Source organism: Anas platyrhynchos, chromosome 9, assembly GCF_047663525.1.
Source record: "Anas platyrhynchos isolate ZD024472 breed Pekin duck chromosome 9, IASCAAS_PekinDuck_T2T, whole genome shotgun sequence".
NCBI lineage: Eukaryota > Metazoa > Chordata > Aves > Anseriformes > Anatidae > Anas > Anas platyrhynchos.
In genome coordinates this window covers 8,839,532-8,865,699 of record NC_092595.1, presented here as the reverse complement: position 1 = coordinate 8,865,699, position 26,168 = coordinate 8,839,532, and the positions used below count along the sequence as shown (strand labels likewise).

General features: G+C 42.0%; 1 protein-coding gene across 5 annotated transcripts in view; it reads left to right on the top strand.

Moving 5' to 3' along the window:
* Positions 1-26,168, top strand: part of MCF2L2 (MCF.2 cell line derived transforming sequence-like 2) — a 158,511-nt gene that overhangs the window by 35,155 nt on the left and 97,188 nt on the right. For 4 of the 5 annotated variants that reach the window (XM_038183877.2, XM_038183878.2, XM_038183875.2 and 1 more), the window contains 6 exons: positions 1,348-1,431; positions 8,653-8,767; positions 17,097-17,187; positions 18,428-18,547; positions 21,783-21,899; positions 25,190-25,339. In XM_038183877.2, coding sequence (XP_038039805.1) covers positions 1,348-1,431; positions 8,653-8,767; positions 17,097-17,187; positions 18,428-18,547; positions 21,783-21,899; positions 25,190-25,339 — 677 coding nt within the window. Of the gene's footprint in view, positions 1-926; positions 1,163-1,347; positions 1,432-8,652; positions 8,768-17,096; positions 17,188-18,427; positions 18,548-21,782; positions 21,900-25,189; positions 25,340-26,168 lie in introns of those variants that run through there. The other variant, XM_038183880.2, reaches the window with a different exon arrangement.

The window sequence follows — 26,168 nt, the reverse complement described above, 5'->3', positions numbered from 1 at the left end:
TTCTCTTCATGTGGTCTCACCCTCTGCCTAGGAGAAGGCAATGACACTTCCTCCCCAGTTACTTCTCGACATTAATGAAATGTTTGAAAGTTGTATGAGTCCGAAGAATTAGGGAATGGACACAAAGATCCACACTGTATGTAATTTTAAACTAAATTCCTAGTTCTGGAAAGGATCAGAATGGATGTCTGAAAGTAGGATAGTGACAGTATTTTGGGCGATAGACTAGGATGCAGGAGAAGCAATTTCTAACCTTTCTGACCTCCCTGTCTCTTTCTGGATGGTGTATTTTAAACCAGGTTCCCCAAAGTATGTCAGTGCATGCCTTCACATCAGTGAAGATCTTGATGCTTAAACACAGCAGCAATTTGCCTTTAGTCTGCTCTCTGATTGATCTGTGTCCTCCTTCCTTCCTTCCACCTGTTGCCCGGGTGTTTCAGACAGCTTAGTACGGAGGCAGCTCTACAAAGCCAGGACTGGCTGTTATCTGCAGCAGTAAAGTGGCTGAAGGCCCAGTTGTAACAGGTACTATTGCAACATAAACCTGGATACTGCCAGTTAAGATAGCAGATATTCCCGAGTAAAAAATGTTGCTTGTCTAGACTGTGCTGAAGAGCAGGGAGAAGAGTTACCTGTTCCAGTAAGTACCTGCTACTGAGAGACATCAAAGTAGCTCAATGCAGATTATACTTGCTGGACACTGTATAGATCACACAGAAACTACACATGTGCAAATATCCTCATTATTTCTCTCCAGCTGCTTGTCAAGCTATTTTTAATTTGTTAGTGCTTGCTTAAAAAGAACAGGCTTTGTTTTCATGTGAAGAAAGCTTCACAGCCCCTTATTTCCTCCTTTTACTGTATACTCGCTTGTAGCGGAAAAAGCATCAGCAAAGGAAACTGTTCTGGGTTGGTTGGTTACACAAAGTCCTTAAGAAGAGACCAGGGAGTTCGGAGTGGGATGTAGCTCTCTATCTGAAATAGACTTTACCTTTTGAAAGACTGAAAAGCTGCTTTACATGGTGGCCCATATTCAGTAGCTTAATATGGAACATAAATTAGTAAGGGACAGTCTGTCAGCTTGAGCAAATCTGTGACGAACTCCGGCAAGTCTATTGGAGCTGGTTTATGAAATGCTCTGAAATCAAATGGCAATAGAACAGTAAGTAGGCTGAAGGTGAGACTGTAAGAATTGTGAACTTATCCATGACAGTCATACCATATCTGCACCAACAGTCAAGCTAGACTATTTGAGTGTCATCTTCATTTTGCTGGGTTCTTGGAGGATGTAAAACTTACCATTAAGGTTTTATTAACTCATTGAAGATTTCTGCTTTCCTTACACAGATGAAATCATGCAGCAGGAGATACGACCGCTGGTTGCAGTGGATATAATAGAACAGCTTCACAGGCAGTTTGCTATCTTGTCAGGTAAGAATTTTCTAGTAATTACGTTCTGGGATTCTCTTGGAAATGTGCTGGAATGTGTCGTGCTGACTGTCACTCTTCAGCTCTGCACAGCAGTTGCAAAAGCATTTTTATATTGCCAGTGAAAAGGGCCGTTATAATCAGACCCTCACAGTGCATGGAACTGATAAGTGCCAGCTTGCTGTGCTTGTTTTTCTTAAGGCGATTGAATTTTCTGTGTTCTCCACAATGGTAAGAAATTAAATAAAACTTTCAGTACATATATTTCCACAATGTCCAAGCTTGTTGTTTATGGGAAAAGTTCTGGTTTATCAGGGAGTTATTCATGACCTCCCCCTCTTCCTCATCTGCCTTTGTTTTAGAAATGATTCATTTCTATAGTGTAAGGTTCTAATCTTTTAAAGATTTGATTATACCATATTCTTTTGTTTGCCTGAACTTTGCAATTGCACAAAGTGACGCAGTTCCTGCCCAAAAGAAATAGTTGATACTGAAATATTTGCCAAATTATTTAACATATTTTAACAGAAAAGAAATATTTAACATATTTAACAGAAGAGAAATCCTTGTCTTGGTCCTAGAGTGGCTTCTGCTGTAGACTTTGTGGCCTCTGGCAACATCTTTTGTCTCTTTCTGTCTGTTCTGCAAATAAGGAAACTAAGAATTTTCTTTCCTTCTTCCCTGTAGAGACACAGTGAGGTATCATTAGTTTGCACAAAACACTTAGATGGTCACAGTAAGGTATTCTTGGACAGCCTGTCCCTCCCCTACTTGATGGAGAGGACCATTGGATGTGCAGTGCAGAGAGTACACAGACCTGGCTCTGCAAATGGTCAGCTCAGCAAGCCCAATCCTTGCTGCATCTTTGTCTTTTAAAGTATGCATTCCACCATTGTGTTCAGTGCAGGGTAACGAAGAAATAATAATATAGCATCTATGCTAAGACAATTTTTGTGGAGTAATGTTGCAGTGTTCCCTTTTGGCTTGTCAGGAAAAGCTGTGAGCCCCTTCCCATTTGTGCTAGTTGCTTAACTGCAAAAATGACTGAGTGGGAGATGACAATCCCCTAATCTGGGGCCTGTTGTCAAATCTGAAATCTGTTCTCATTTAGGCATAGCATAAATGAAGCAGTTCTCGAATCCCTTTTGTTAGTGCTAACTGACTTTAAAAATGTTCTAAATACAAGGAAGGAAATGGGAAAGACTAATCACTGTTCAACTCCTTTTGAGTACTCAATGACTTTTTTGCTTCAGTCTTCACTGGCAAGAGCAATTTTTTGTCCCTCAGCACAAGGACACGGATGTATTACAACAAGTCCAGAGGAGGTCCATGATGATGGTCAGAAGGCTGGAGCACTTCTCTGCAAACAGGCTGAGAGAGCTGGGGCTGTTCAGCTTGGTGAAGAGAAGGCTTTGGGGAGACCTTATAGTGACCTTTCAGTACCTATAGGGTACCTACAGGAAAGCTGGAGACGGACTCTGCCAGAGTGTGGTGATGAGAGAATGGTTTTAAAATAAAAAAGGGTAGATTTAGATCAGCTAATCATCTGAGGTCAGAGGCAATGCAATCATGATATTTCTGTGCAGTAAAGCAGAAAAGAGTGGAACAATTGAAATCTAAGGCTCTTTGTTTTCTCTGGACATGACTCACTAGAAACACTTTACTATTGCTGTGCTAAAACTTCTCAGAAGAGGATCTGACTGTCTTGTAGTCTCAGGACCACCTCATGGGAATTACGTAGCCAGCTAATAAGTTTAGCATTTGACACGGTCTAGTTATAATGAATTAGACACTGGCAGCCTCCTGCATGTCCTGGTTCTCTAGCTACCCAACTCTCCAAGGCTGTACTGTTCATGCCAAGAATAGGGAAATGCTTCCAAGGCTTTCTTGAACTGCTGTGGTCATGGAAAAGGCTGAAGTGCAATGTGATGAGCTCCTTAATCATGCAGTTGACTTTCGTCATCTCCTTTCTGTGCGCTGATGTCACCTTGCTTAGCTTGTGAGATCTAGCGGGAATGCTGGCTCTTGTGGTTAAATTCTAGTTTTGAAACCACCGCTGCCTCTTTCCTTTCCCTGACGACTGAGCTCCTAATTATGGGATTACAGCTGTGACAACACAGGAGTGCTTTGCACACATACGCAGCTATGTTTGTGTTTCCTGTAGCTCTTAAGAGAACTAGATTACAAGGATAGGTGGTACTGAGAAGCTGCCTATTCTAACATGAACCAATTTTTACTGAAGAATGAAGAGATACTGGTAAGATACTGTTCCTGTCCCACTGATAGACTAATAACCCACTGTACCAACCTGCTTTTGCAACTGCTCATGCCTTCTCTCTTTTTATCTGCACCTTCACAACCTGTTCTTCTCTCAAATTACTCTGTCAAAGAACCCAATCTGCCAGATGCAGCAATAAAAGATCCTGTTACTAAATCATGAATTTATTAGACGAACTGTCACGAAATGTGTTAGCAGAGATTCATTTTCCTTTTGTTCTGCTCTTCCTAAGCCAACGCACTTCAGTGCATTGGAGACTATATCTGAAAATGGTAACTGACTGTGAAGCCAGTTTATTTAATTTCTGAAGCCTGGAGGGCATTTGGCCATCTGCTTCCTGCTTGAACTGAGCCTTTTGGAAAACCTGGCCTGACCCTGCTGAAAGGACAATTTGGAGATTGTGGAAAAACCTAAGCCCAGGAAGTGTGATTCAACTTTAATGAGAAATTCAGCATTCATAGCCCTTAATCAACATGGAGAAACAAAATAAAAGCTATTCCAGAGCATGGAAAAAGCCAAACCTAACCAAGGCAGGGAAACTTCAGCCAAGGTATGACCGAATCCTTCATCTGTCTGACCCACAAGATGAACTGTGCTCGGCTCTGCTATGACTAAGGGAGCTCTCTGCATGTGGGCAGACACCAGCAGTTTGCCTGCACGTCAGCAAAATTTGAAAGAAAACTTTCCAATACTATCTGATGAGTTGGTGTCTGGGGCAGGCGGCAAGGTGTGCACTGTAAAATTGCAGACAAACTTCTGGAACTTCTGCTGGTAGCCTGGTTTTGTTTTCCCAAAGGATTCAGCATATTTGCTGATATCTGATATTACTAGATATTATTTTACATGTCTAGCTGCTCGTGTTACAAGAAGAGCTGCTTGATGTGGAATGGGACTTGAATGTATCACCTCAGCATCTAAACCGTGGCTCTGGTGCTTGGGCAGGAAGCATAGGTGGATTAGAAATGGGGAGTCATTGACTTCCTAGGATCCCAACTGTGTCCAGGAATTTGGCTTGCAGTTGTAAATGCTTGCTGCTTTTACATCAGTCCTACCAGCACGCAGCTCCAGCTGCGTGAGCTCTCAGAATACAGCCCTCACACCTCATTTGTCAATCACACCTTTCACACTGCAAAGCAAAATTAAACTTTCTCTGCTGTGATATCCTATTATCTGTCATGCATATTCCCCTGAATAAGCGTTCCCCTGAAACGCTTCACCTATTTTATGGCAACAGCCAAATTCCAGCCCTGTTTGTAACAGCTAGCTGGGCTGTACTGGCAGCTGAAAGATCTGTCACTGTGTCCTGTGATAAATTAATTTGGCTTAAGAACATGAAAAATATCTGATAGCACCTTGTAGTTGTTCCTGTGTTGTGCCCCTGAGCCCTGGGGAACTGGCACACGTGAGAGTGAGCCAAGGTCCTGTTGCCATGCCCTGCACTCCCCAAAGCTGTTTGTGCCATCTCTCCTGCTTTTCTTTCCCTTCCACATTAACTGTGTACTTCTGTCCTGTCACCTGGGCTCTTCCTGTCCCTTTGCCCTTAGGCCACAAGAGAAGAGGAAAAGCTGAGCGAGATGCTGGGGTGGAAAATAAGGAAAGTGCTCTGGAAGAGGAGAGAAGGGATGCTGATTTTTTGAGTGGCAAATCTGGCAGGAGGTCAAGCATGCTGTAATCTTTTCCACTTCATCCTTGCCTTTTTCCAGGCAGCTCTGCCTCTTGCTTTTCCAACTCCTGCTGATGTTGCCTGCCTCGAGTGCTCTAAGTTGTTGGGTTTCACCCACTTCTGTGTGACCCTGAATGGGAATGAGTTAACTGCTTACTGACAACCTACCTCTGATCGCATGTCAAGGCTTACCATCAGCATGCCCTTCCCCAAGCAACAGTGGGCTGGGAATAGGGACCAGCACGGCCCTTTAATACAATGAATTTGGGCTGGATTTGAGGGAGGATCCTGGCTGTCTGCAGGGTGTGAAAACAGAAAGGAGCTGGACCTCTGGTAGGAAACTGCTGGAGCTGATGGGTGGCATCGCGTTGTGTTTGGAGGCTGGGCGGGGAGCTCAGCTCTGCGTCAGGAGATGGCAGACGAAATCTGGGTGAGTTTCCTGTGCACACAAAGCTCAAGCTAGCTGTGACAGCAGCGTGGGTGTCACTGGGTGAGCAGCAGTGACCTGTGGGCAGCTGCCAGAGGATGGCCTGGCTGCCCTGAGGCAGGGTCAGAGGTGAGCCTGGCGTGAATGCAGCTGGAGGATAGCCCCGAGCCTCCCGTTCCTGCCAGCTGAGCCTCCAACTCTGATGGCTGCTGCTTGCAAGAGCCACTGCTACCAGCTGCTCTTTCCCTGGCCTGAAGCCAGCGTTTGGGGCTGCCAGAAGGTGTTGGAGGTGGCTGAGAGCTCGAAGAGTGCTGCAGGGTGGCATCTAATGGAGCCTGGAGGAGCTGCAAGCTGGCGAGGCAGAGGTCTGTGCATCGCATGGAGACAGCTGCCAGGCCTGGCTATGCTCATGAGCTCTCTCTTTCAGTGTATCTTTCTTTCTCCTCTAGACTGCACTGAACTCAAGTCCTTATACCTCACTCCTCCACATGCAGCCCTTTAGCTCAGCTTGTGCCTCTTGTTGCTTTGGCTTTCCATCAAGCAACTTTGCTCCTGGCAGTCCTTGCCCCCCTTATCTTTCTGCACAGACAGCACTGAATAGAGCGGACGTGCCCTGGCTAGCCCTAATGTAACTCTCCTAAGCTTTGTTCCCTGCTCACGTCTCACTTTGCTCAGCACTCCTTTGTAGTCTCCCTCCTCTTCCTTTACTTTCTACTTATAATGTCTTTTTCTTTTTTTAACCTTGTTCTGAAAGTGTTTTTTTTTTCTTCTTTTATTTTCTTTTGTCCTTCACTGGAGCTGTTGGAGCACATTCTGTCCTTGTCTGCCTTACTTATAATGAATTATAAAATGTTCTGGTCAGCAAACAGTCCTTTTTTCTCCACTAGTGATGCCCAGGAGCATGGGCTTCAGGCACAATCCCAGCAGGGTCAGTGACTATTCAGAGAGTCTTTGGGGTGAAATTCCTTGCACTTCGACCTAATGTCTGTGGAACTGATTGAAGGCTGTCCCCGTTGGTTTTTAGTTTGTGCCCTCTGCCCTGCCAAGGCATTGAGGAGCCAGTCAAGTATTTTAAGGATCAGAAGACATCTTGTGACAACTCCCTAGAAGGTAAGGGTGATGGTCTGGGGAAAGACATGGGGCTGCAGCCTGTCAGTTCTGCAGAAATTTGCATACTGCAGCAAATTTTGGTTTAGAGTCAGGGAAAAAAAATGGCATTAACATGTAGATGCATGGAACTGCTCTTGTAAAGACAAGAGAGCTTTCTAGACACCCTGGGTATATAAGTAGCTTCCACTCTATACCTTAACATCCACTCTTGTTACCTTGCTAAATAGATGGATACGTGGATAACAGATATGGATTGTTTTCCCTTGTAACCCAATTACTGCTTCAGGTTCAGATGTGGACATGAACAACACATTCTAACATTTTCATTATTACTTGCTGCCCAACAGTTTGGGCATTCCTTTTTTTCTCACTGTCATAATATTTAACAATTCTGCTTCACAAATCTACACCAAACTTCACCCTAAAAGTGAGTTTCTTATCTTTATTTGAAATACAAGATTTATGTATTCAAGAGCCTTTTGAGCATTCTTCTGTAGCAGTAAGTTCTACCTCCATCTCAGGCAATGAGGAGGAGCCCAAGAGATGTTAATCCAGCCTTTTAGTCAAATGCTCAGTCTGAAGCTGCTGCTGTGTGTTCTGCTAGGTTTCTTGCCAGGGGTGAAGGGAAGAAGAAAGCTTTCTGTCTGCCTGCATCCATTCCTTGGATGGCTTCTTATAGAGGATTCTGTGACAAAAATACACACCCACGTACTTACAGTGCCTCATCAACCTGCCTTATCTAATTCAGCAAAAAGGGGACAGAGAAGAGGAACACAAGTATGAATGTGGATGTAACAGAAAGAGAATATAAAAGGGAAACAAAGGACATAAGAAGTGCCATGTGAAACTTGTAGATCAGACAAATCTTGACTATGACTGCAGGTAAACTATCAGGTGCTTAAAGGAGAACATCTAGGGAAATCTTTATCTCGTCCTTCAGAGGCAAATATTGCTGCTTCAACCCAGATTAGTCCAGGTAGCTACATTTCCCACATATAAAGAGCATCTTCACGTTTCTGAAATACATGAATGGGAAAGCATGGTGCCCAGGAATCATGTATTAAATACCTGGTAGTGCCTGCAACGCTGCAAGAAGAGACAGAGCAGCCAAGCATCCCGTTTGTGTTCCTGGCTGTTGCTGCTCACGTCCAGAAGATGTCACTAAGTATCTGTAACAAACCATCCTGACTGAGTGCTGGCCTGGTCTTTAGTTGCTGGTCTCTAGGCTACAGCAAACGGTCTGGGTCAAGGGGAAGTCTGACTAGATTGGCCTGACAGCATATTGCACATCAGTGCTGCTGGCAGGTAGTGCAGCTGGAGTGCCCCGAGGTCAGTATGCCAGGCACCATTCGCCTTCATCCCAGGCCAACGTGGAGGCCGTGCTCTGTTCATAATTTGAAATCAGTTTGGTGCATTGGGGTAATGAAGCTACAGCGAGTTAGAGTATCAAAAGGGAAGATCATAGAATCATAGAATGGTTTGGGTTGGAAAGGACCTTAAAGATCATCTAGTGCCAACCCCTCTGCCATAGGCAAGAACTTCCACCCGACCAGGTTGCCCAAAGCCCCATCCACCCTGGCGTTGAACACTTTTGGATGATTACAGAGCTCCTTTATGCCATGTATACAGGTTATGTGTGCTTTTCCGTGAGGGATATACCAGTGTTTCCCATTCAACTGAATATCGACCAGTCTGTCCCAAGGTATAAAATCACCCTCTAATCTATTTACAACCTTTCTTTCACAGGAGGAAGAGGGAAGGATGGAGCACCCATTATTACCTTCCCAGAATTTGCAGGATTCAGTGACATACCCGATGAGGATTTTCTGAACGTGGTCACATATCTAACCAGCATTCCCAGGTGAGCCTAAGTACAAATATCTGTTTATTTCCATCAGACCCTTCCTTCCTCAGTGTCTCACTGCTTTTAGTGGTGCTACCTGGATGTACCAGTGATTCTGTATCCATCCAGCTGGTGTGAAACTTTCCTATGTGCAGAGGGCCCGAGGTACCACTTGCATTATTTGCATGGGAAAGAAGAAGAAAGCTTCACACAGGACAGGTTTTCAGGGCTTTAACTGGATGGGAGAGGTGTGTAGATCTGGAGAGTGACAGTGAAGGGAGCAGATCAAAAGGGAGCTAAGACGGGCTATTTGTGATAACTCTCAGGGGCACTGGATATGACAAGTGGAGAGTTGTATCTGTTTCTAACACTTCCCAAGAAGCATACCAAGCTCTGACTGGACAGACTAGCTTTGCTTGAACAGTTATTAATACCTAATCTTAGTGGAAATGTATTTTGTCAATTTTGTCTTTGTGAGAATCCCTTTCCCTCTGCCCCAAGGGGAAAGTGAAAAAATTGTCATATAAATGTACCATTTATTTCATGATGCCCCACAAACCAGATCTTTCCAGGGCTGGAACTGCATAGGCTATATAGGCAGATGAGGGAAGTCATAAGTGCAGACAGCATGCTCTAAGCTCACCAGAGGTCAGACAGACCAGACTCAAGAAAGCTGGTAAACCTTCTTAGGAATGAGGATCCGTGACCTTGTAATTGGATTGTTTGTGGATGTGTCACACAAGCTGAGGGCAGTGTGTGGGTTGTGTCCTCAGAAACAAGACAAACTAAGAAGATCCATGCAGTCTGGGGCTGGAACAGGCATTTGCCACGATGCTATTGATGTCAGCAGCTCAGTGAGAATACATAGCAGCCTTCCTGTTATGAGTTGCACATTATAGATTATCAAATGCGCTTTGCATGTTATCAGGAAAGCTGTTATCAGGAGGATTGTAACTTTGTAAACCATATATCATCTTGTGCTTTTTGCTTCTAACGTCATTTAAAGTCAGTAGAAAGACTCCTCTTTGTCTTCTGTGATAGCTGAACTGTGTCCCCTGGTCTCTGCCCATAGATAAACATTTGGCGAATTGCACTTCCATACTTTGATTTTTCTGTCTTCTCCTTGAGGTCTAAGCAGCAGCCTGAGGTATTTATTGATACCAAATAAAACCATAGTATCTAAGCATCGTCTGTTGCTGCATTGTAAAAAGAGGGGGAACTGGGTTCTTGGATGTCTGAAAAGAAAATTAGCAACAAAGTAAAAGGCTGATGCAGTTGGTTAGGCTGTGGGAAGTGTAGGATCCTGGTCTGTGTATGCTATAGACTAGCCTTACCTCTGAGAAATGTTACAGTACAGTTATTTTTGTACTGTTTTTAAGAAACTGTTTTAAGGAATGAAAAATAAGAGAGAGATTGCTCTCGTGGAACAGCTACTAGCAAATCACTGAAGCAGGGTGGGAAAGAGAGGTGAGTGCCTTGTTGACAGGGTTCTGGCAAGCACGTTGTGCTTTCTGGTGCTTTGTTTACTGGGAGATTGCTCTACAGCTAGGATGTTTCCCTTGCTGTTTGCCTGCAGCTGTGTAAGTGGAGTGAAACAAACTCACTTCCACTGCTCTGAGGAAATAGGCTAAGGCATGGCTGCTGAATTACTTTTTGTTTATCCAAAAAGAGCTTAATATTTTTTCAGTCCCCTGATCCTGTCTCTGGACCATGGCTGTTTGTGCTAGGTAGAAGCACAGCAGCGATTTATTTTTTCCTGTGGTCTCATGTATAAAGGTGCTTAGAGGATAACGAGGGGAAAACGTGCCTCCTTCAAGTTTAGGTAAGAAGTTTTCCAGCTCCACCTACATGTATTCCCCATATAGAGTTGCCAAAGCAAGCTGAGAGAAACCACACACTGTGAGTTTAACGGCTTCATTGTTTCCCTCTGCTCTGTAGGGCCTTTGTTCTTCAAGGAGAAACTCTTCTGTATTTCTTCACTAGCTTCAGGACTGGGAGGATGACCAGCTTCAGGGTTAATAAAACAGCAATAATAGTTGAGAAAAACGCAAAGCTAGTTTGGCGATTCTTTGTATTTGGTATGCTGGTGGGTGATTTAAGGTAATGTTGGAGAGCTAGTACATTACATTGTCAACATGATGGGCAGAAAGATTTTATGATTCTTCAGCCTCCTCCTGAGGAACACCAGAGCAATGAGTGACGAATTAAATCTCAGAGCTTAGGAAGTCATGACAGCTCTGATATGCCAGTTTTACAGAAGATGAGGTACGTGTAAGTAGTATCTTCCGCTACAGACAAGTTCGCCAAAGCTTGTATTGAGGAAATTGTTCAGCTTGATTTAAACAACCTGTTCAAGGCCAGTGACAGGCTGGAATTTGAACCTACATTTACTGCATACCAGCACGTTGGTTTGACTCTGTTTCAATCATAGATCTCGCCATCAAGATATGAGTTATCCAAGGATTTTTCTAGACTTTGTTGCAGTGCTTTTAGAGAGATTGACTCTGCACTTCTTGAATTGCTATGAAACTTGCCAACCTTTGTGTAGAAGCTGAGGGACAAAGGTATTAATTTAGAAGGAGAAGAACCTGAGCGACAAGCTTTGGTTGTGATTTATGACATAATTATATGAAGTAAAATCTTTGTTTGCATAAGTAGTGCATCTGTTTGGGTGCAGCAGATCTTTGTTAATCTGCAGTTGGTTGATCCTTGCAAAAAGAGTGTATCCTTCCTACATCTCAGCAAGCAGTAAAGGGACTGCGTTTGTTATTTTTTTCAGTAGTACTGTACAGTGTGTACTATGATAGCTTTCCAGTTATTTGCTGCTAGTAGTTCACATTTTATTTTATTTTCTAGGAGAATGTCTAAGTATCAAAGAGACTAAGAGAAGAGAATAATCTCCAACTCTTGTGGAGTTACAAGGGATATTGCCATGAATCTGGTAACATGAAGTATCATTTGAAAAGCAGTTCACCCAGTTTAGCATAGAAAATACTTCTTTGCTCATAGCTCAGTGAACCAGACAAATCAGTATCATTTTTTCAGACAAATATAGAGAGAACATCTGTCGTTTGTAGTGTTTGTTTCTGTGTATCCTGCAGAATAAAGTTTGTGCTTGTTGTGCAGAGGTCTGTGATTGCAGATGACATCATTCAGCAAGTTAGTAACTTTCTAAGTCCCTCTGGAACAACTGGTCTTCTCTGCCCATATGACAAAACATTGAAAACACAGAGGTAGATAACAAGTGGTGTTATTTAGATGCACAAGCATTATCTCATCTTTGAAGTTACCAAGCAAATGTGCTTTATCAGCTGTGGTGTAATGCAGTATTGTGGGGTGAGCTCTAAGCAATCCCTGCACTTCTGTGTTTTAAAACATAAACTACTTTCCAAGGCAGAAGTTCAGCCCAGTAAGACTTCCACAATCTGCTTAATTTTCCATCTGCTTCAACATGTGGTCATGAGTGTCCCACAAAAGGGACCTACATACATAGACATGCCCAAATGTTAGTTAGCATTGTATTTGCAAATGCATTCCTCTGTGTGTGCATGCTTACAATAGATACCTGCAGAAAGCCCTTTTTTGCTCACTGTATTCCATAGCCAGAATTCCCTTCTCTTTCAGCTGACATGGATGAACTACTTTGGTGAATAGGTGCCCTTCTCTTCTTCCTAAAAGGTTAACAAATTCAGAGTCTCCTGGCCTCCTCAAATCAGTGTTCAAGGGCTAACCTGAATTCAGAGCTGAGGATGGAGCTCTGACTGCACACATTTCATTGAGGGAGAGGGAATTTGCCTGCTAGCCATGTCTAGGCAAGAATTAGATTTGGAGGCAAGCTTGATGTTTATCTGCTGTGCACGATTCTCTTCAAATCTCTCTGTTCAGAGAACTGGAGAAATCTCTGCACACATCCGTAACAAGGGTAGAGATATTACAGTACTGATAAAACACTGATTGTGTGCTTGTTTTTAAATGAACTCCCTTTCTCTGGACACACACATGCAAGTGGGGCTTCTCAGCTGAACGTCTGCTTGCACTGATGCAGTCATTTTGGCCTGGCCTCTTCCCATGGCTGTTTGCCTGCGCACGTCCTGTAGTGCCAAATGACATTCAGACCTCGGAATGGCCTTTCCTTTTGGTATGCTGACTGAAACAAGGTCACTTACTGACACTTTCTCTGTTTCCCTGGCTAAATTTAGGTCTTAAATCAGCCTCGCCTAGTCATAAAAAAAAAAAAAAAAAAGAGAGAGAGAGAGAGGAGAGAGATACCATTGGCTTAGCTCAGTGAAAACAGTTGATACCATCCTGAACATCAAGATGAAATGTGCGGAATAACGTTACAGAAGCTCAGGTCTAGCTTTGTGCCAGGGTTGCAGGCCCATTTTCTGTTGTCCAAAAGTAGCTCTCATGTTAAGATCCAATTTGTGTTGCATCCACTAGCCCATAGCAGTCAAGATTTATGAAGACATATCTGTGAACGGTGTCTTTACTGCTTGCCTTTGCCTAGTCTGCCACATGATTCTGAGTGATGTGCCCGTTCCCTCACATTTTCTTTAGAGATCTGCTTGGCTGCATTGCTTTTTAGCAACATGTGGTTTTCTCACCTTCTCTTTCTGCTCTTCCTCCTTCAGATTGTATTATTTTAAAAGTTTTTTATTCTCCATTTTTTCACGTGTTTCATCTCAGACAGTGCACTAAGTTCAGTGTTGGAGGTAGTACATACTGTAATAGCTACCAGAATTGTTTGCTTCGTGGCCCGGTTCTCATTTTACCTAAACAAATCTCTCAAATCTCATGCCTTGGCCTGCTCTTCATACTCATGCTCAGCTAGGGTTGTACCTGCACTGTTTGTGTAATATCTTTTGTGCATTCTGACCCGTGCCTTCCCCCTGAGCCCCGTGGGCCAAGCCCAGCTGGTTGGCAGGCTTGGTCTTTGCTAACCAGGGTTATTCTGCTTGGTCTCCCATGGGAGAGAAGTGTGGGCTGGGCTGCACACTAAGTGGAGTTCTGCTCTGCTTTGCTCTTTTCTCTATTTCAATCCAAGTATAACTCCAGTGTATCAGTATCCATTTCCACTTTCCCTTTCCCAGTCTGTCTCTTTAACTGGCCTGCGATGCCGTGTGATTTGCGGTGGCAACTGATGAGCAATATTTCTATTCCCATATGTGCATTATTCCCAGCCCTCCCCCATGACTGTTCTCGCCAAGCCCAATTTCATGAGAAAATTCCTTTGCTGCTTCTCTCTTGTATTTTCTTGTCTGAATCTATATTTCATAAGCCCTCATTCCTATTATCCATGAATTTATTTTTTGTTACTGCATCTGATGCCTGGATGCATTTGTGCTGTTACAACCCCCTGTGGCAGAAGAACATTTGAAAAAAATTAAGCGCTAGATCATGCAGATATACTGGAGAAAACAGGGAAAGTCCTTCATTTAAGCGATTTCTTCTCTGCATGTCTGAGGAACTTTTAAAGACGGGACTTAAGAGTTAGTTCTGAAGCACAGAGGCAAGTTTTGCTTGGCACAACCACTTTTGTGTTTGTTTAAACCACGGTTGTACTTGTTGCCTTTGGCAGATGCCATCATGTCAGTTACTTCCTTTGCAGCTTGCTTACCAAGGTGTGATTGTAAGGGTCTGACTCTGGATTCCTTTAGGCCTCCAGTCTTCCGTGTGCGCTCCTTTTAGAAAGCTTTTAGCCAGTCTCTCAGGCAGATGGGCAAAACAGGGCAATTTCTATGTGCAGGCAGCTTGTGTGAATGTGGTGCTTATGGATAGAATTACTTGTGGTTTAGCTACATCATAAATTTTACAAAGAACAGCTTTTTCTCATATTTATTAATTTGATATTAGGCAAATAATATTTTTCTTTAGACTAACGTCAGCATTTTGTTAACTTCAGCTAAACATGTCTACTCTGTTGGTCATTTTATTATAAATTGCTGGTTTTAATGGAGTTGCATCAGATTCGAACTTGATTTGTGTATCCAGTTATTGTGTGAGTGATATTCAGAAGCTGAAAATTGATTCTGAGTCTGAGCTATGAAGACCTAACTGGATGTTGATTGCAATAATACATTCTCTGTTTCCTTAGAGCAGAGGTCGTATTTTGGTGAGCCATGTGATTCATTCAAAATCGCCCTCTTACATTGCCATTTCCCTCCTGCTTTAACATGGTTCACAAAAATTGGCATGGCTGTCAAAACTGTATCAAGCCTAGTAAAGAGCCAGCTTTTTCCAAGGTTATCTAAACCTGTAGCTGTTGAAAACAGAATTACATCAACTTAATTCACCACAAGTCTCTCTATTTAACTTTGTTCTAAATAACAGAACAGATAGAATAATACACTCCACGTAACATGAATTTTGAACCATAACATTGTTCTCTTGGAATAACTGATCACGATTCGCATTTTTAGAATTTGGCTCTGGTTAACCAGATAGTTAGATCAGTATCAGTATTCCTTATAAGAGCAAAGAAACTCACGTGGGGTATGCATCTTGTGATTAGCCATTTCTGCGGGCGTTTCATGAACTGCTGGTGGAAGAACTAAACTAAAGAGTTTGTGCCTCAACAGGAGGCCAGGGAGTGTGCTGGGACTGTTCTGGGGAGATCTGGATTGTGACAAATGTCAGTGTTACTGGTATCAAATATTTGAAAACTTTTTTTTATAGATTAGTACTGGTGGATAGGTTGTATGAGAGTTTTCAAGTATTTGTGAGTATGATCCTGTCTTTAACAAGCCAAATTTCTGTGGACTCGATGGTCAGACAGCAGGCAGTGTTGACTGACTGGTCTTCTGTTCTCTAGGCCATGGAGCTGGGTGTTTCTATCTGACAGCTTCTCCATGGCTTCTCTGCCTTTTGGGGTGTTCATGTTCAGTAAAGGGAGAAACCGGGGCTGTTGTTGCTAGCACAGGGATCAGCAGAGCACCATGACCAGAGGGATGCAGCCCCGATGCTGAGGATCGGGGATTCGCACCACCCCAGCCTTTTGCCTGGTGTGGGATGATATCCCAGCAGGTATTAAATGGGAATAAGGAACCAAAAAACCTTTTTCCCATTTCTTCTGTCTCCCTTAAATTTAAATTCACCTGTCTTTCTTAAATGCATTTGCACCCTACAATCTCTAGCATTTGTTTTCTTTATAGAATCATAGAATTGTTTAGGCTGGAAAAGACCTCTGAGATCATCTGGTCCAACCTTTAACCTAGCACTGCCAAGCCCACCATCAAACCATGCCACTGAGCTTTACATCTACATGTTTTTTGAAGACCTCCAGGGACAGTGACTCAACTATTTCCTGGACAGCCTGTAACAGTACCTCACAACCCTTTCAGTGGTTTTCATTTAAGTTACTTTCTATAGTTACCTAAATGTTTTTTGGCAAATCATTAAACAAAAGAATATTTTTTGCACATGTATTACATGAGCAAAGGGGGAAAATGACATATTGCTTTGTGCTCCTTTTGAATTCCCAAACTCTGGGCAAGTTTACCCCAACTTTTGCTGTTTTCACCTGAGGCTTTCAATCCTCTTGCTTTAAAGAGTTAGCTAAACATTTGAGAATTCCTGGCACCCTATTTATGATGCAGCAACATCCATTGTCAAGGCAGGAGAGGAAGCCTGTCCGCAGAGGTGCTACATGGTATTCTGGGTGCTGAAGGTGAGTTGCCCGGGCCTTTCATGCTCACTAGACCTCCAAAGAAATTTTTGGTCTCAGTCAGCAGATGCAGTTTAATTAAAAAAAAAAGCAACGCAAATTTGTGGGTAGTTTAAGAAACCCACAGATTTAGATTTTTGTAACTACTTTCTCACACCCTTTCTGTAACAATCTGCAATACACAATTTTTTTCGGTGCCTTCCTCTGAATCTTTTTTCCAAAAATCTTCAGAAAATATATAGCATACTGGATTCATTCATTTATTTATTTATTTATTTATTTATTATGTATGAAGGCTGAAGGGGGTGTCTAATAACTTGAATTAATTTGGAGAAAAAGCAAGGTCTGACATTTTTGCCTTCAGTATAGCACAATGTAATTTGTGATCCTGAATTATTTGTATCACCTAGATTTGGCAGCAAAGTAGCATAGCAGCTGAGAGATTCAGCAAATAAAATATTCATGTTTTGTGTAAGCTGGTAGCCTTATGCTAGGACGAGAAAAAATCCTGGCTTTTGTATTAAAGTGAATTTCTGCCAAATATTCATTCTTTCCACTGTACATTGCACTTTTGTAATGGGCTTGGAGGGTGATCCGATGGAGGCTGAGTTTTGCTGCTGTACACTTCGTTGGAATGGGAGTATCTTCATGTAACCCAACAGATTTATTTAATCTGTTTTGCAGTCTGGAGGCTGCCAGCATCGGGTTCATCATCATCATAGACAGACGACGGGACAAATGGAGTGCAGTCAAGGCATCCCTGACACGGATAGCAGTAAGTACATGCTTTTGTTATTTACCTTCTAGAAAGCAAAATTATCTGATGTGCCTTTTACACAGGATACAGTCTCATGTACTCATTTTTAGTTTCTATTTTTTGGCTATGGATACAGATTCTATCCTGTCCCGAAACTCATGAGTTTCTCATGAGAGAAAGGAAGCTGCAGTAACAGAAAACACAGCCTTGTTTACTGCTGAATTTAGGACAAATTCCTCATGTGCTGGTTGACTGCAGTATGAATTCTAGTAATATGAAGTTGTTTCCAGAAGAGTCTAACAGAGGATCCTTTCTGTGCATTGTGAGGGGTGACTACATGGCCTGTCTGTGAACTAAACAGATCCCAGTGGATTTGTGTTTGTGTGGTAGTAAGTGATCTCAGAAACTATTAATAGCTCATTGTATCTCATTTGTGAAAGTGGGAGTTCAGGCACTTTTTCTGAAAAAAATACTAATACTAATACTAATAAAAGCAGCTGTTTTTATACATCTTTTAAGTGAACATGTGCTGTGTGAGGAGCAAGTGCTTAGAGGTTTAGGATGAAGGGACAACCAAGGTTACTTTAAATTACTTCAAGAGTTTTAGATAATTGTTTTTCATTCTTAGTTCTCTTTAGCTGCCGTCTTCTTGTTCTTCTTCTTTTAACGCTGATGAGCACAGAGGAGAGGAGTGTGTGAGAGGTGTAGGCTAGGTGTTGCAGACAGGACTATGACTGCTGAATGTGTTGAGTGCCTGCACGTAGGAAAAACAAATGAGATTAAAAAGATTAAAACCTTTCCAGAGTGAGAAGGCAGGTCAGTCTGGGAAATTCATTTGTGCCACCTGCTTCTTTCACCAAGTCCAACATGGGTAGCCAGTTTTGTAGGTTAAAAAAAAAAAAAGGGTGGGGGGGTTATAGGGAGACCTAAGGTGTGTTAGTGCAAAGGAGGCTTGCTGTGTTTCAGACCTGAGAGGAGGAAGGGTGAAGGTACTAGTGCAGAAACTTCAGAGGTCTGTGCTAAATCCCTTCCAGAAAGCAATATATGGCTGGGCAGTAAAATCCACAGTATTTCCATTGGCTTTGGATACTGACATTGGAGTTGTGCAGAATGGACAGCTGATATCATTAGCAGCTGGACTGGCCAAGTTTCAATGTCCTCCCTGGTTTACCCCCTTTAGGAAACACTTGGCTGAAAATTGCCTTGGCTTCCCTACAAGGCAGAGTTTTGCCTTCTAATAATTTTATGGTTTTTGCAGGGAGCATTTCCAGGAAACCTGCAGCTGGTGTTTGTCCTGCGGCCCTCCCGCTTTATCCAAAGGACAATCGCTGACATTGGCATTAAACTCTATCGAGATGACTTTAAAATGAAGGTACCGGTAAGCATACATTTTTTTTGTCCATGTGTTCTTATCTGCATGCCTGCAGTGCCTTAGGTGTCTGCATCTTCTCATGACCCAATAATTAAAATTTGATTACAAGTGGCAACTGGGGCTGTGATTTGGTCTGTGTGGTGTATACAAGGTCAACAAAACCTAAACAGAAAACAGAATGAGATCAAACAAGCTTTGAGAGGCACGTAGGCACATTTACAACTGACTCCATTGTCTGGATCAGATAAGTTATTTTTTATTTCATTCCAGTGATAGATATATGCAGGGAAAAAGCAGAACCTATTTGTATGTGTAACAATGGTTTGTTTAAATTGTGTTTGTGGGATTATCTACTATCAATTGAAGGAATGCCAAAGAGTTAATTCCCGGTGAATGCCTCACAGGATTTTAATGGACATGTTCCCATGTGAAGGATCAGTCCAGCTACAGAATGTAACTCAGGTTAAGCAGTGACATCTTAACTCGGTGGAGCTGTTCCCCCGATGTAGGCAGAGGTAGATCTTGCTCCAGTGACAAGAGTACACTAGTGGTGAGCACTAAAGAGAAGTGAAAGGCTAGGGCTACTACTGCGCTATGGACTGCTGACAATCTCGTAGTGCCCTGTTAAGAGCCTACATGGCATTGCTTATTTTTAATGCTTTTCATGATCTCCACCCCTTCAAGATTCAAAGCATGCTTTTTACTGCTTTTTCTATATACTTGGCATACGTTCAGGTTGATGAGAATGTGATCTGAAGAAGGTTACCAATCCTGAAAGAGTTTTACATTATACTATGATAGCTCTTTTTGGAGTTGTTCCCAGCTGCACGCTTGCCTGTGGTTTCAAAGTGTTTTATAAATAAACATGAATGATGATTATTGCTGGTATTTCGTCCTGGAACTGACTCACGCTGTGTTCCACAATGACTTTACTGGAGTGATTTCATATGATTGTTTGGGATTTTGCTTGTGGTTTTAAATCGTTTTGCAAAAGACCCATGATTGCGCTCCAACAATTTCTACCTTTGTCAGTACCTAGGTTTGAAGTTCATGCACTTCCTGCTTCTGCTGTAGTAGGACACAGCAGACTGTTTATTACAGTGCATACAGAAAAGAAGCCATGAACATTCGCTTTGTTACTGTGGGTTAATTTTTCACACTGACTGTAGTTTGGCAGGGGTGGCATTTTGGTGATTAATATGCAAAATTGATGTTAAAATATGTGTTTGATTACAAAACAAAATCTTTTCATTTTATATCACTTTAAAATTGGATGTTCCTGTACTTAGTAAGCCAGAATGTGTTACCATAGCAACTGTTGTACCAGAAACTGCAGCCTACAAAAGGAGAACATCAAGAAATAGCATTTTCTAGCAATTCAGCATCTTCTCTACTTTTAGCAATTTATTGCATGACAGAGTGGCATTTCAAATCCAATTTTAAACTATCACTGTTGGAAGAGGAGTTAATTGTAGGCAGGGATCAGGCACTGCATTAAGTATTAAATATTAGCATACCTTTCCTACAGGTAGAAAAATCAAGATGAGTTTAGTTGAGGGTCTTTTTGGACATTCAAAATTTGAGCCATCTTTGGTATGTCCACATAGCTTTTAGAGACCAGTCCTAGAAAAACTAAGAGCATGATGTGCTTTATGCCTCCTTCCCACATACCTGCAGATAGCCTTATATATATGCTGCCTACATCTGCCTGATGCTGTAATAAATTGCTTAGTGCTGTGCTAGGGGTCTCCTAAGTTCTCTGGGGTCTGCCATGATCTCTGTAGGGGCCTCTTGGCTGAGTTTGCAGCCCATCCTAAAAATAAGTAAATAAATCTGGGCATATATAGCTCAATTTCAGAGCAGATGAAGTTACTGAGAGTGGCCGTATCTATTTGGCACCCTTGAAAAGGCTTGAACAGGAGCATTAAAAAGTAGCTTCAAGAACATGATGTGCATTTGTTAAGGAGTTTATCTGAGCTATCAGACTGCAAATATGTTCAATAAAGTAGATATTCTGGGTGAAATCACCACTGGATTGAGCAGCTGCCTGGGGAGCAGCTCTGCTGCAGGACCTGGGGACTTGGTAGACAGCGAGTCGTACGTGAGGCAGTAGTGTGCGATGGCAGCAACACAAGCTATCAGCATCCTTTATTTACAATATCAGCATTAGCAGGAGCATAGCCAGTAGATAGAGACCAATGATTGTCCCCCTTTAGTTGGTTCTCATTAGGTTGCATCTGCAGCTAGTTTTGGTAACAAGAAAGTTGTTAATCTGGAGTGAGCTCAGTGAAGGGCCATCAAGCAGGCCAGGGCCTGGAGCATCTCCTCTATAAGAAGATAATAAAAGAGCTGGGGTTGTATAGTTTGGAAAAGGAAAGGCTTGGTGAGGGTTAACATAGTGTGATTGCAGCTTTCCAATCCCTCTAAGCAGGTTACTGAGAGCATCCAGGTGGTGTATGACAGGAGGACAAGAGAGAGCTGACAAAGCGAACAAAGGCAGTACTAACTTGATATAAGAAACATCATTTTCACCATGGGGATAATCAGGCAGTTGAACAGACTGCCCAAAGAGACTGCACAGTCTCAGTCTTTGGAGGTTTTTAAGACCCAGCTGGATAAAGTCCTGAGCAACCTGGTTTGATCTCATATCTGACCTAGCTTTGAAAAGAAGTTATTCTAGAGACAACCTGAATTATTCTAGGATGATTCTGTAAAAAAAAAAAAAAAGATCAACCAAAAGCCTGTCCAGGCTTGTTTCAAGGCTTTTCTTAGAGCCCTTATTCAACCTGAAATATATGCCTTCCACACAGCTGGGCTCATCTCCCTGTCTACAGCATGCTTAACATGCTCCATTGGAATTAATGTGTGCTAACAGGCATAGCCAGTTGTCCTTTCTTCAAACTGCAGGACAAAATAATACATTTAACATATTAAAGTCAAAGGCTTAAAATTTCTAGTTATTTGTTCTCAACATCTTGTTTTTCTGGTGCTGAAGTCATGGTGTATTTTCTAGCTGGTAGAACAACAGGGCCTAATTAAGTATGTTATTTGTGTAACCACTTGTGGTGCAAGATTTACAGTGGTAGCCAAAAGGTAATACTGCTTACCAGAAGATGCTTTTGCTTTCATTAAGCAGGTTGAGTAGTAGGGAGACTGTTTAGAGTAAGAAAATGGATCCTAAGAACAATGATTGAAAGGGCTCGTTATTTCTCTCAGTCCGCTGTGTTTGCATTTGTTTCAGATCATCATGTTAAATTCCGTCTCTGATCTGCACGGCTATATTGACAAAAGTCAGCTGACCCGGGAGCTGGGAGGAACCCTGGAGTATGGCCACAGTCAGTGGATACATCACCGAACCGTGAGTTTTGGTGTTGTTCTTACACATCTACCCCCACAAATGTCCAGGTGACAAATGTAGAGCAACCATTAGGTAGGAACTCTTCAGCTGCATTTCAGCCTACACATTTTACTAGGGATTTGTGGAAAGAGGGATTCCATGACTCAAACAGAGAAGGGTAAGTTCCCCTAAAGCTTGTAGCAAAAGTAGTAGTTGACCTGTACTAGGGTCTACGGTGTCATAACATTATTATTCAGCAAGGCCCTTGGGCACATTCTTATCTTTTGGATAACTGATGGATTCAGAGGCCTGCAGCTCATGGTCAAAATGGCACATATGCTGTAACAGTGTTCTGAATGAAAGGTCAGGATTCTCACTTTAATGAGCAATTATATCCATGTTTTTAAGAGAAGAAAACACTCAAGACATTTGATTTTATTTCCCTTTGTTTTCATTTCTGTGCTATGTAAACATTTGTTCCAGATGTCTCTTATTTTGAGTAACTTGAGAATAATTAATAATTGTAGGAAAGCAGAAAGACTGTTTATTGTGTTGCCGTTAGGAAACTTGTTACAGGTTTGATTATTTGTTCCATTGTGGGTTGGTTAATGTATCTCAGTGGCTGCTTCAAAACAATGTAAACATTTCATTACAATTCCCAGAAAAGGTGGTGGTTTACAAAAAACAGACCCCAATCTTTGTCAGATAATCAGCCAAAATGTTGTCCCATCCTCTCTACATGGAAAGGTGCAAAGCTCAGTCCTCATCCTGGAAACTGAATTAATTTCCCTGAGGGAGTGTGCAAATGCTTGCATGAGTCTTTGTGGGTCTGCTAGCAAGAGTGGTATGTTAGAGCTCGCATCTAAGTAGCCCCAGTATTTTGCTGTGTTCTGAGCAGCCTGGGATTTGGGTTTGTTGTTGTTGACCCACAGCTAGATCTAGCATTCGGAAAAAGCTTTTCTGAGATAGCTTGGAAGTCAACGTTGATCATTGTTAACTTTTTGTTGTTGTTGTTCTAAATCGGACTTCAGTATTTTCTGTGTAATAAATCACAACTCTTGTAAAGTTGGATCACTTTTGTCACTTTCCTGCTACCATTTGCTGTGCTTTGCTGTGCTTATAAGATTAAATTTTACTTTTCTTGAAATCCATCAAATGTTTCAGGCATTTAAATAAGCAAACATGAATTCTGAGTTACTTCTAACACCGGCTTGCTAGGTTTGCTGAAAACAGTGAGGAAAACCTTGAGATAGAATGTGAACAAGCCTACAGGTTAAAAGTATCAAAAATATGAAACTGTCCTTGTAGGAGGCATGACTGAAGGAATCATCCATGTGATATTTCAAACCACTAAAGGCTTGAAAAAAATGGGGAAGGGGGCTAAGATGAGGCACAGGCAGGAAAGTCTGTATTAATTATGAGGGACAGAATATTGCCTAAGAGAGTATTGTGAGTGGGAACGTATAGTTTGGTAAAATACGCAAATAAAAGTGAGCCAAGATTTGAGATGAGTGTGGCTGTGTAACCTAAGATCTTTTGGTTACGTTTATTTCAATAGCTTTTTACCAAGCACAGAGACTTGAAGACAAAACCACAGTCACGCTTTAGGAATATGAAGCCATTTATTGCTCATATGCATGGCAATGAGTGGGGACAACCATGCTACTACTTGAGGTACTGACGAGCTTGTGGTGCCTGGTGTAGTCAGCCAGGTAATCTGCTGGATAAGAGGTTTGTCATCAGGGAAGTGTTGGCCTGAGTGGCACCTTGAAAAAGCCTGACCTTCAGTCTTGCTGATGCAGTGTCTTCATCCCCTTTACTGTTTCTCGTAGTACTCTCATATCTTGTCCTGCCAGGGTTTTGTTTTGTTTCATTTTCTGAATCAGGTTTAAGCTGTTGCTAAAAAGTATTGATTTAGCAATCTTACAACATTGCTCTTCGTTTCTGCTTTCTTGAATGGCTAGGAGCCTGTGAGCTTTCTTGCTCACAGAGTACATTTTAGGCTCTTAGTAAAGAGCTCTTTGTCATGGATGGCTTTGTCTGTGTTGCAGTCAGAAGTGTGGCATTTTAGCCAACTGTAATACACTAATTTCATTGCTGAGAACAGCAGGCTACAGCTGATAAGCACTGAGCCAGAGCATATGTCAGTGTACTGCTTCTGCTGAACATGGACATGAATTTATGGGGGAGGAAAAAAAAAAGGCTATGAACACTGCTAGCATTGCCTCATCTGGAGCCTGCTTTAAGATCACATGATGTGGAATGTAATTTCTGCACCTTTTGAACAACAATCTACCTCCAGTTTGTTTTCCACAGAGCACACCACGTAATTTTAACCCTTGTGGTTGCAAATGAGGATTTCCCATCATTGCTGGAGAAGGGAATACAACTTGCAAAAACTATATAATGTTTAACCGGGTGTAAGAGCATCCCCAGTGCTACTGAGTGACTCAAAATATTGTGTGGATTAGGTCAAAAAGTGTAAAGAACAAATCTGTGCGGAACAATACAGTCTTTCTTTATCCCTAAAGAAACTGGGGCATGATCACGAAAAAACTTGTAGTCACTTGCTACAAGGTACAAAGGTTTTAATCATATGTCATAAGTCTGAACTATTCTAGTATTCTAGTTTGAAAAGGCAGCATTCTTATTAAGCCTTTCTCACTTTCACTTCACTTTCTTCAATAAAACCACAAAATTTGGATGAGTTTTGTGTTAGTGCACCCAAGAAGCAGTAATGCTCCAATGAATTTACGCATTTTAAATATATTTGTAGTAAGTCATTCTTCAATTTGTGGGAGGGATGGGAGGGAGTGACTGGAATACATTAAGTACAGATAGGCAGGATGGAGATGCACAGTTTGAGAAGTCAAAGAGGAGACGGATTGCTGCTAAGTGAACAATGGCTGTATAAAAATAAAAGTAAAAAGGCTTTGGCTTATGTCCTTTTGGTGTCTCTTCAACTTAAATGAAGCCTTAATTAAAATCTTTAAACACCACAGAAATTCCCAGCAAGCATGGGCAGAGGATCTGAAGTTCCAGACTGGGCTTTGAAGTTGATGTCCTCTGTGGTTTCATTATGTCATTAAGCTCTGGAAGTTCTCCATCTGGTTCATGGATATGGTGATACTTTGTAGGCCTTTGAAAAGATCCTTTGTGACACAGAATTTAATCTGTAACTTGTAACAGATCTTCTCAAAACCAGCAGCATTGCCCCCTTTACAGGCATTGCAGCACAGTGTCTGACGAGCTAAACACAGCTGACATGCAGTAAATAAGCAGTCTGTGACTTTATGCTCCTGCTTTTCCAGGCTATTGAAAACTTTGCAATGACAGTGAAAACAACAGCACAGATGCTGCAGACCTTTGGAACGGACTTAGCAGAGACAGAACTTCCCAACGATGTGCAGTGCACAGAAGAGCTCCTGTCTGCACACACTGACCATCACAGCAAGCTGAAGGTGAATGTTGTCTCGTGACAGCTCCATTTGTGTAATAAGTGGGTTTTGATTTAACATTTTTTTCTGCCATTATTTTGGGAATGCAGCTATGAAAAAGGACTGCACAGCTTCAGGAGTGATAGAACAGGATATTGTTCTATCCTGCTCTGTTGCAGTTGACATGAACTATGTTATCTCCAAAGATTTGGTGGTGTTCCTTTGTGCAGTCTCCTTCGGTGCTGGTAACAGGGGAGGACCATGAATCCCTGCTTTATGAGAAAGTAGTAAAGGTTTTGTTTCACAGGCATCCCCTGATGACTTAAAAATGGATTTCAGAACATCTAGAACATTTTCAGAGATCTATGCAAGATGTGTGTGGTGGAGACTCCTCAGCTGACATTAATTTTTGATCATCATTGTCCTTTTCATTGCTCATCTTTCATGCTAGGAAGATACCTTCTTCTGTGGTTGACTCCTTGATAGCTGTCATACCATGACTTAGCATGTCACAGTTTGAGGAAATCCCATTAAGAAGCACAATGTCTCAGCAGCGTCTCAGCTGACTGAACAATTGGTAGCATACATTTGATTTGTGTTAGAGTATTTTATTCTGAAAGTTACCCAGTCAAAAATGCAATCTGTTCAGAAGTTATGCAATGTTCCTTTTCTCAGAAATATATCTACTGTTCATAGTGAATAGATTTAGTCTCTGCATTCCTAGAAAGATATGTCGTCATTGTGAAGCACTTATATTCTGTTCCAAGTATTCAATACCTACAAAAGTAACCTCCCTTAGCATTACTATGTTGTCTACCTAAGAGATGGAACTGTTGTTAGCATAAATATATAC